The sequence below is a fragment of the Macrobrachium nipponense genome, chromosome 43, assembly GCF_015104395.2.
Source record: "Macrobrachium nipponense isolate FS-2020 chromosome 43, ASM1510439v2, whole genome shotgun sequence".
NCBI lineage: Eukaryota > Metazoa > Arthropoda > Malacostraca > Decapoda > Palaemonidae > Macrobrachium > Macrobrachium nipponense.
Genome location: NC_061104.1, coordinates 16,140,439 through 16,150,858, shown reverse-complemented (window position 1 = coordinate 16,150,858; position 10,420 = coordinate 16,140,439). Strand labels below are relative to the sequence as shown.

The window sequence follows — 10,420 nt, the reverse complement described above, 5'->3', positions numbered from 1 at the left end:
AGTCATAGATTGAACTGACGATCATCATGACGTGACCTACTTTCAAGGGCTCTATTTTCTACGGTTCCTAGAATCTATACAAAAGCAGAAGACAAGTTTCAGGAATCATTTTCAAATTAGGTCATCATTTTTGAATAACGTAATTATGTCGCATACATTCTATTCTTTATCTTGCAGCTAATAATGAGAAATAAGTCTATACGAAAGCCGAGGTCAAACAGGTCACTGGAAACAACTTGATTTTGCGAAGTCAAAACATAATTGAAAAATTAATAGAGGAAGATGGAAGTCTAAAGCAAGTCCGTTGAAAGATTTTTTCATCTGGAATAATTACAAAACGTTTGTTAACAAAGCGTCGAAATTACAAAATGTTTATCAGAACGCTAAACGAATAGGGTTTTAAAAATGCTCGATGAGAAATGATGATTATAAAATCTTCATTGGTTGTCATTCTTATGCGACAGACGATAAAGAAAAAAAAAGACAAAATTGCAAATAAGTGTTTTCGATATTTGTTCATTTTCTGGATGACATCAAAACGACAGTCAAACCTTTAACGTCAATGATGATAATAATAATAATGATAATAATAATAATAAAGCACAGCGCCTCTCCAATTTCGGGGGAAAAGCACAATGTTTTCCTTTACAACTTCGCGGAAAAGCATAATGTTTTTCCAACTTCACGGAAAAGCACAATGTTTTCCTTTACAACTTCTGGGAAAAAGCACAACATTTTCCTTCCAAACTTCGGGGAAAAACCACAACGTTTTCCCAACTTCGCGGAAAAAGCATAACGTTTTCCCAACTTTGTAAAAATATTACAAAGTTTCCCCTACTTCCTAATGATGACAATGCGCTTTCCCAACTTCATTAGAATAACAGCATCTTCCCAAATTTGTTAACATGAGGCAGTTTTAGTCCGACACACAAATTAGTGAAAATATAACAAAATTTTCCCAAGTTCGCGAAAATATCGAGACATTTTTCTTAGTTCGTGGAAATAACAAAACATTTTCCTTCGCAAATTTCACGCTACAACAAACAGGAAACATAATTATGAGGCGACGTCATTTATCCACAGATTTGTGAAACATTTGCTGAATTAAAATGAAATAAGAACGAAATAGAAGAAAAAGCTGAACATTAATAAAAAAGCTGCAAAATCTGAGTTCTCTACCATTCCATTGAAATAAAATAAAACAACTGCTTATTATCTCTAAGCAGATGACAAATAGGCGATAGCTCGATCATTGATAACCACAGAAAACAAGTACAAAATGCTCCGAAGAAATAGAGTTTTCTGTACAGCGTATAATGCTGTATGAGCCGCGCCCCATGAAATTTTCAGCTACGGCCCAGTAGTGGCCTGACATTTTAGCGGTGGCAGACGCACTATCATGGCTAACTTTAACCTGAAATAAAATAAAAACTGCTAAGGCTAGAGGGCTGCAGTTTGGTATGTTTGATGACTGGAGGGTGGTGATCAACATACCAATTTGCAGCCCTCTACCCTCAGCAGTTTTTAAGATCTGAAGGCAGACGGACAGACAACAAGCCATCTCAATAGTTTTCTTTTTCAGAAAACTAAAATGAGATTCTCTTTTCAATACAAAAAAAAAAAAAAATTAAGAAACGACTTGAAAAAAAAAGAGAAGAAACTGACCCATACAAACCAGCGAAATGTTGTAGCAATATCAGGAGAGAGGTCAAATTCCGGAGGCGAAAAGCTTCTCTGTAATCACCAGAAGGGTAAAACGTAAACCAAATTGAAATTTATACGACCTGACGTTAGAGGAAGTCGAATATCTTTTATTCTCAGTGTCTCCATTTCTTCGAAACATTTCCAAGAATTCGTTAATGGCATTCTCTCATACTCTGTTCACCGTAAATCAATTTACCCTAAACAAAAAGAATAGAGCAAATAGTGAAAACCTGGAAATGGCTGATTGCTTTTCCAGGAAACAATGTTGCAATTATTCAATAAAATTTCTGGACACAAAGTCTCCTGACATCCGAATATTTTTTTTTAATGATCATCATCAGTTTGCGTCTCCTAAATTGACAACAGACCGAAAAAGATGAAAAGAATATATAATAAAAATGAGAGTATTAATAACTCGATATTTTCCCATTGACTTGACGCATTCTATCAACAAGCAAAGCGCATGCGCGAGATAAACTCGGATCCAAGCACCTGCCCTGGACCTCTTACGCCCATTGGGAGTGCCCGAGGAAACATTGTTGTTAAGAGTATCCGGACAGAAAATATTTCTAACTCTGGAGGTATATTCCTCCTCTCCTCCAATCCTCTTCCCCTCCTCCCTTCTTCTTTTTCTTCTTCTTCCTTCCTTCTTACCATCCTCCTCCGTCCCTTCTTCTTCTCTTATCTTCATCCTTCCTTCCTCGTCATTCTTCTCTCCTCTTCCTCCTCCATTCTATCTTGTTCCTCCTCCTCCTCCTCCTTCTACTCCTACTTCTCCTCCTCCTCCTCCTCCTCCTTCCTCTTCCTTATTTACTTCTTCTTTTCTTTCTTCTTCTTCTTCTTCTTCTTTACCTCCTCCTCCTCCTCCTCCCGGTGGACAATACATCAGGTTGAGTGACGCAATCCTTTGTCGACCGGAACGTCTTGTATTCCGTGAAGGAGGGTTTTGTAATTCTTAAACGGTTCCCGTCTGCGGAATAATAAGATGGCAGTGTTTGCTTGGCTCCAGGAGATATATATTATGGCCGAAGGCCACCGCTAAGGAGAGGCGGCACTTTAATTTTATTTATTTATTTATTTATTTATTTATTTATTTATTTATTTATTTCTAATTGTTTCATTGCTGCGCAATAGATGGGAGAAACTAGTAGAGAAAACAAGGCCAAAGACCGCGAACCTCTAGATTATCATTTGCGTAGCACAATGGTCAGCCCAACTTTAAAATAAACTTTTTATTTTCATTTTTGTTTCATCCCTTCTCATCCGAATACATCTTTCTCTCTCATTTGACCCACTCGATGTTAAGCTTCGAATTTTTTAGCATAATCAGAGACGAGTAGCAAGAGTAATTCCATATAACTAAATGCAGCACGTGCAATATACTTACAAATGTAAACAAAGACTGAAAATAACATTCAATAGATTGCCAATCCCCTTTGCATTCCTTTAAGACTTGCAAACTGTCACTTTCACCAGCAATCTCCAGCAAGTTTCTTCTTTCACCGATTATTATGACTTCAGGTAATTTTGGTCGATTTCTGAAAAGCAGCACGTCGCAAAAACATAGGCCATACGCAACTTTCATTTTTACCGTTTGATACTTGAATCATAACTACCAAATAATTAGTTTTTCTTTAACGGCGATTTTCATACCGATTCTCAAATCCTCATTACGGCTTTTCATGTAATGAAAAGGACAATCAAAAAGGATTTGCACAGCCACATAACTGATACATAAACGTACGCACGAGATACAGAAGCACTTTCGTTCTTACACCCGAATATGAAACCTTCGCCTTCATCCCGAATATAATATTCGCCTGGGAATATATAATATCATGGCGACTTGGATTTCGGAGTTATCCCAACAATTTGCATAAGCAACATATAATTCTGGAGCTCTCTGCTCTGCTCGGCCCAGCCTTCAAAGGTATTTTTCTTGTTGGTGCCTAAACCTTAATTACTAGCAGGTGGCAGGTGTTATATCAAATTAACTAAGCTGGGTTTTCTACATAGATAATGAATAACCAACACGGAAACTACAGCCTGAGAACTTTTACACAATGTAGAATGAATATATACAACAGGTTGGGCTTACGTGAAGTTCTAGTTTATTAAAGAAATTTAATTCAACAAGCACACTCAGCGCCTCCTCAGTGGCGCGATCTGTATGGTCTTGGCCTACCACCTCGGTGGCCGAGAGTTCGATTCTCGGGCATTCCAATGAGGGGTCAGAGATGTGTATTTCTGGTGACAGAAGTTCACTTTCGACGTGGTTCGGATGTCACGTAAAGTCGTTGGTCCCGTTGCTGAATAACAACTGGTTCCATGCAACATAAAAACCCCATACAAACAAACAAACAAACACACTCACACACACACAAATACACACAACGACAAGAATTAATGTTTTTTTTTTTTTTTGTATGGTGTTTTTACGTGGCATGGAACCAGTGGTTATTCAGCAACGGGACCAACGGCTTTACGTGACTTCCGAACCACGTCGAGAGTGAACTTCTATCATCAGAAATACACAGCTCTAACCCCCTCAGTGGAATGCCCGAGAATTGAACTCGCGGTCATCGAGATGGCAGGCCAAGACCATACCGATCACGCCACTGAGGCGCTCAAAGAATTAATGTTACGAAAGATGTCTGCGGATAAACTTGTGACAAACTCAATTATTATCTTAGTTTAATCAGACCACTGAGCTGATTAACAGCTCTCCTGGGGCTGGCCCGAAAGATTAGATATTTTTAATAGTAGCCAGGGACCATTTAGTTACTTAAGCAAACGGACCTACAGCCTATTGTGGGATCCGAACCACATTACATCGAGAAATGTATTTCTAATCACCAGAAATAAATTCCTCTGATTCCGGATTGGCAGAGTGGGGAGCGAACTCGGGTTACCAAAACGATATGCGAGAACGCAACCCACTCGTCCAATGAGGACCTCACTTACGGTAAAAGCAAGGTAGAGGCCCATTCAGGGAGTAATTGTTTAAGTACACATGTAATATTATTCATATATGAATTGTGCGGGATTTTAAACAAATTCCAGTCAAACCTGTAATCATGGATGATTATAGAAAAAATATTTTAAGACTATTCGAAGCAACTAAAAAATAAATAGGTCCTTTGGCAGAGTGGCTAATATGAGATAATCATCTAATTAAAGTTAATGCCATGAATGACAAAAATATTCAAATAAGCTTAGGCTTTCCAATAGCTTACGATCTGTTTCTTTCAAGCACATAAATAAGCAAGCACCAACCCATAACAAGAAAATAACAATAACAAAAGGGGAAAAATGTATGAAGAAAAATTGTATGAGAGGAATACAATTTTTCTTAAAAAAAAATAATCAAAAATAAAAAAAAGAATATTATTTTTCTAAAAAAAAAAAAAAAAATGGAAGCTTGAATTTCAAGTTAATGGTCCCGTGTGGGCTTGTTCCATATGAATAAGTTACAGCTACTGAATAAAATAATAATAATAATAATAATAATAATAATAATAAAAACACGAAGTGCCTTCATTCTTGAAATGAGCTCGAGTGTCCCCTACCCACATGAAAAGAGTTCAAGATTTCCCACACTCGCGAAGGGCTCTCAGGGGGCACCCCACTCCTGAAGGATCTCAGTAGCTCCCTTCGACTTGAAGTGAGCATGTGAGTACCCACTCTCGTGAAGAGAAAGACCTTGGAAGCGCCCAGTCTCATGAAGAAAGTACGAAAGTAACATTAAGGTACTCGCATGAACTATGAAACTGTCCTTATTTAATAATAATAATAATAATAATAATAATAATAATAAATAATAATAATAATAATAAAAAAGAAATTCACTTCCAGAAGCTGTCACGCCCAAGAAGTGAGCTTTAGAGCACCATCCCTTTGAAGGGATTGAATTGAATTGAATTGAATATAGAATTTAGGCCAAAGGCAAAGCACGGGGACCTATGAGGTCATTCAGCGATGAAATGGATATGACAGTAAGAGGTTTTGAAAGTGTATCACCAGGAATCAATTGTTAGGGGATGGTTACGAAAGATGGAAGAAAGATAATATGAAAGGAGGTACAGTAAAGGAACGAAAGGGGTTGCAGCTAGGGGCCGAAGGCATACTGCAAAGAACCTTAAGTAAATGCATCTACAATGCACCCCAAGAGGTGCACTAACGGCACTAACCCCCCCCCCCCCACCCCCCCCCCCCCCCCCCCCCTCTTCCCCCCTTCCGGCCCCCGGCTTTGAAGGGATATCTCAAGAACTCAAATAATCATCATGGAAGGAAATGTACTTAACCATATAAAATGACCCCAATAGATAAAATATATAGCCCAGGACTTTTAGGGTTTTGAGTGGAAATAATTAGATAAAAGCTGAAACTTTGCAGAAGTATAGACAATTGTGACCTGAACAACATATGAAAAGTCCCACTGTCTCCCGCGCTTGCGTTAGCCGCCATATTGGAAAATGGCCGCCATATTGGAATTTCCTTAAAATTGAAATATCTCAAAAAATATTACTTTTATCAAAAAACACCACTCAATAAAAGTTGTTTAGAATTGGTTTTTCTATAGGAATCATTGTGTTATTTTACAAAAATAAGTAAATTTATGTGCAGGAAAAATAATAATATTGAAATTTCATTCATAATTTTATTTTCAACAACATTTTCCTTGGAAATGGTGGACTGCATGTCAAAATGCTTCGAAACAAAAGTTGTAGAACAAACTTTTTTCTTTTAAACGGTATATACAAGTCTATGTCTATTTTAAAAATTAAAGAAGTTATAAGACATAAACGAAGAGAACGCTAGACCTTAACCTATATTTTCTTCTTCCAGGTACTAAGAGAAATGATGGATTGTCTGATATGTGGGTTTCCCTTGAAAGAATCTCCAAGTGTAGAGGTGACTAGAGGACTGCAGACCTTGATAACAGCCAGTTTGGCCCGCCGAGGATGGGTTGTTTGCATGAACAGTTTAAGAAAAAAACTTGTTTACAAGTACATGTCAACTGCCGTAAGTCGTACACTCGACGACCTGCTCCAAGTAAGGACTTAGAAGAACCACCCAATAAAGTTCCTTGTCTGCGATCAGAATTAACCCAATTTGACATCAAACTGCAATGCTTATTCTGTGGAGAAACAGCTGATAAATAGCAGAGCAAAGAAGCCAAGGAAGTATCGTAGGTCCATACATGAAGTTACGACAATGGTACTACAGGAAACAGTACGGGAAAAAGCAAAGGACGCAGTGATAACTTGGTTATTTAGTACTTAGTCGGATTGATAGTGTTATTGACTTAGTAGCTGCTGAGTCTAAGTATCATCGGAAGTGTTACAATGATTTTTGCAAGAATACCTGTGACAGTGGTGCGTCCTGTTCTTATAAAACAGAACAGTTGGAAGACATGCCCAGGTAGTTCACTGCTAGCTTTTGATAAATTGTGTGATATTATAAATGATAGCAATGAGTGCCAATACTCACTGCAAGAACTGCATAGGATGATGGTGGAGGCTGCTGATACAACAGAGACTGTATACACACTTAAGAGATTGAAACAAAAGCTGCTTGACAGATATGGAGATAGCATCACTGTTAGTAAGTGTAAAGGTAAGGATATTTTTTCATTCAGTGAAGCAGTCAATAGATCCTTAGGAGATTCATGGTATAAAAACAGAGAGAGTAATATTCAGGATGAGAGACGTCGAATTGTATTAACAGCTGCTGCTATCATACGTGAAGATATACGTGCACGTGTGTATGACAATTCTGTATATCCAGTTTGTGAAGACATTACTAATTCATCAATACAGCAGGTGCCAGATACTCTCCGAGACTTTGTTGATGAAGTAACAAAATCAAAGCGACGAGATGAGCATAAGGAAAATGAGCAAAAGCGCTTAAGCATACAGCATGCAATAATATCTGCAGTACGACCAAGGTCATTCTTGTCTTCGCTTCAAATATCTTTATCTGTTTTTCTACATAGGCGATTTGCTTCTCGCCAGCTTACTGATATTCTTGCAAAGCTAGGGGTATCCACGACATATAAAGAAACTCTACGTTATGTCAACTCATTTAGAACTGCATCTGTAAATATTAGAAACGATGGTTTTCTTCAATATATATTTGATAATGCAGATTTTAACATCCGCACTCTTGATGGGTTGGGAACGTTTCACAGCATGGGTGGTGTGAAATGTGTAACGCCTGCCAGTGCAGTATTAACCAGTACTGCAGTTCAGAGAATTGTGGATGTAAGTAGTTCAAGTAATGCTGGGGGAACAATTCCACTAAAGACATATAGAAAACCTACAAACATGTCAGGTATGCAAAATATAATAGCAAAGGCATCTATCTCATGCGATACATATCAACCAGTAACTGTAAAACATGCTCGACAGTTAGATACCTTATGGGTATGTGGAAGGCTACTTGAGTAAAAGTAAAATACCAGGCTGGAATGGCTACATGCAAGCAGCAATGAGATGGTCATTTGAAACTACTCATATACTTGCACTCCCCTTCATCAACTTGACCCAGGGAATCTATCAACTATACACAGCACTTTTACATGCTGTTGAAGGTACTAAGTCCCAGAATCAAACCTCATGTGTAGTAACTTTGACCAGCCCCTCTATATGAAAGCAGTTGAAATAGTTGGTGCCATTGGCGAAGAAAGCCCATTGTCAAAAGTAGTTGTGCGTTTGGGTGGGTTCCATCTTCTCATGTCCTTCATGGGAGCAATAGGCACCATCATGCGTGGAAGTGGACTGGAAGAATTGTGGGTCACAATATATTCAGAAATTTCTGTAAGACACATGCTTTCTGGACACACATATTACCGTGCCCTTCAAGCTCACTTTCTTACACAGGCTGCTCTTACAGGAATTCTTCTAGATGATGTCAATATGAATGATGAAGACTGTAGTATAATCCTGGAGATATTCCACTCCTTCTTGACCCATGAAGTTGATGTTGAAGACGTACTAAATAATGAAATCTTAACAGACATTAATACTAAGCTGATAAACAACATCAATCAAAAGGAGGACTTGAGTCGCACAGCAAGACTTTGGTTGCAATATCATGAGCAAGTATCCCTAATTAAGCTTAGAGCTGAACGCACAGGACAGTGGGATTTGCACCTGTATTGTGTACGAGAGATGCTTCCACATTTCCATGCTGCAGGGCATCTACATTATGCCAAAGCTGCACAGATCTATTTGCAGCAAATGCATGAACTTTCCAATACAATGGCAAAGAAGGAATATGAGAAAACTTACAATTGATGGATTCTTCACGGTGCGTTGCAGCAATCGTTATTGGTCAGGGACATGGAGTGATATGATAATTGAGCAGTATCTGATGAAGGGATTTAAATCTTCTGGGTGACTTACACATGGCAAGGGTATTACCGAGAGCACTTTAGCCCAGTGGATAAAAGCAATGCCAGCAAGTACACAAGTTTGTGATGCTGTGGAGAAATTTACTGGTGTTTCATCTGCAACAACTGAACAGCATGTTGAATTGAGAGAATCACGACAGTTTAATGATGAGAAGCACTTACAAATATTGCAGAACTGGCTACGATCTCACTCTCCATTTCAAGAAACTTTTAGTGGGTTGGTATCCTTGGGAACAGGAATAATTGCTGATGATTTAGTGAACTGTGACACAGCAAAATCAATTGGCTTAAAAGAAATGCATGATATGGATGGCAAGAAGTTCTCAACTATACACTTAAAAAGAAAGAACGCAGTACGGTCAATATCAGTCATGAGGAATGGACTGAAAGTTCGTGAGGATGTTGTTGCAGTGAAATCTCAACAGCTTTTCAGCAGAATAATATGTGTTTTGAAAAATGATGACCAACTTGCTAATTATATGACTTATGAATTGGCCCCTAAACCTCCTTCACTCTTTGACGACGTCTCAATGAGAAAAGGGCACAAAGCAGCCTTAGTGACTAAATTGAAATCATATGGACCTTGGAAGGGTTAGGTTCAAGATGAATACCAGTATGTTGTGGATGGTGGTCATCTTCTTCATAAAGTTGTGTGGCCAAGGCCAGCTATGTATCGGGATATTTTTCAAGCCTACACAGGTTATGTAATCAATCATTATGGCAAAAATGCAACAGTTGTTTTTGATGGCTACCCAGTGACACCAACAACCAAATCTCAAGAGCAAAATCGTAGGGCATCCAAGCATTGTTCTATAGAAGTTGAAGTCAATGAGGAATGTTACTCAACGTTACCGCAAGCAGATTTCCTGTGTAATAAGCGTAACAAGACTCTGCTGGTCAGTAAACTGAAGGACCACATGCAGCGTGCTGGCATTACAGTTATAGTTGCCAAGGAAGATGCAGATATGTGTATTGTTCAAACTTCTTGGTCATTCGAAAATAGTGGACATAATGTAGCAATGGTGAGTGACGACACAGACTTACTAGTACTTCTAGTATCTCTTTCTAAATCATCCACAAAAATACTTTTTATTAAACCTGGTAAAGTACACAACCCCAACAAGATCTATGATATTAGGAAACTTATATCTAACCTGGGACATCTTCGTCAACATCTGCTGTTCCTCCACGCTGTTACAGGCTGTGACACAACATCAGCTTTATATGGGAAGGGAAAGAAAAAGTCCTTTGATATTTTGAAGAAGAGCCAAGACATATGCAATACAGTGTCTGTATTTG

At 38.3% G+C, this 10,420-nt stretch overlaps 1 protein-coding gene across 1 annotated transcript; it reads left to right on the top strand.

Annotated features, from left to right (window-relative positions):
• Window positions 1–9,162: 9,162 nt before the first annotated feature.
• On the top strand, window positions 9,163–9,717 carry LOC135213796 (uncharacterized). Its single transcript, XM_064247925.1, has one exon. The coding sequence runs from the start codon at window positions 9,163–9,165 to the stop codon at window positions 9,715–9,717; it is 555 nt and encodes a 184-aa protein (XP_064103995.1).
• Window positions 9,718–10,420: the final 703 nt, after the last annotated feature.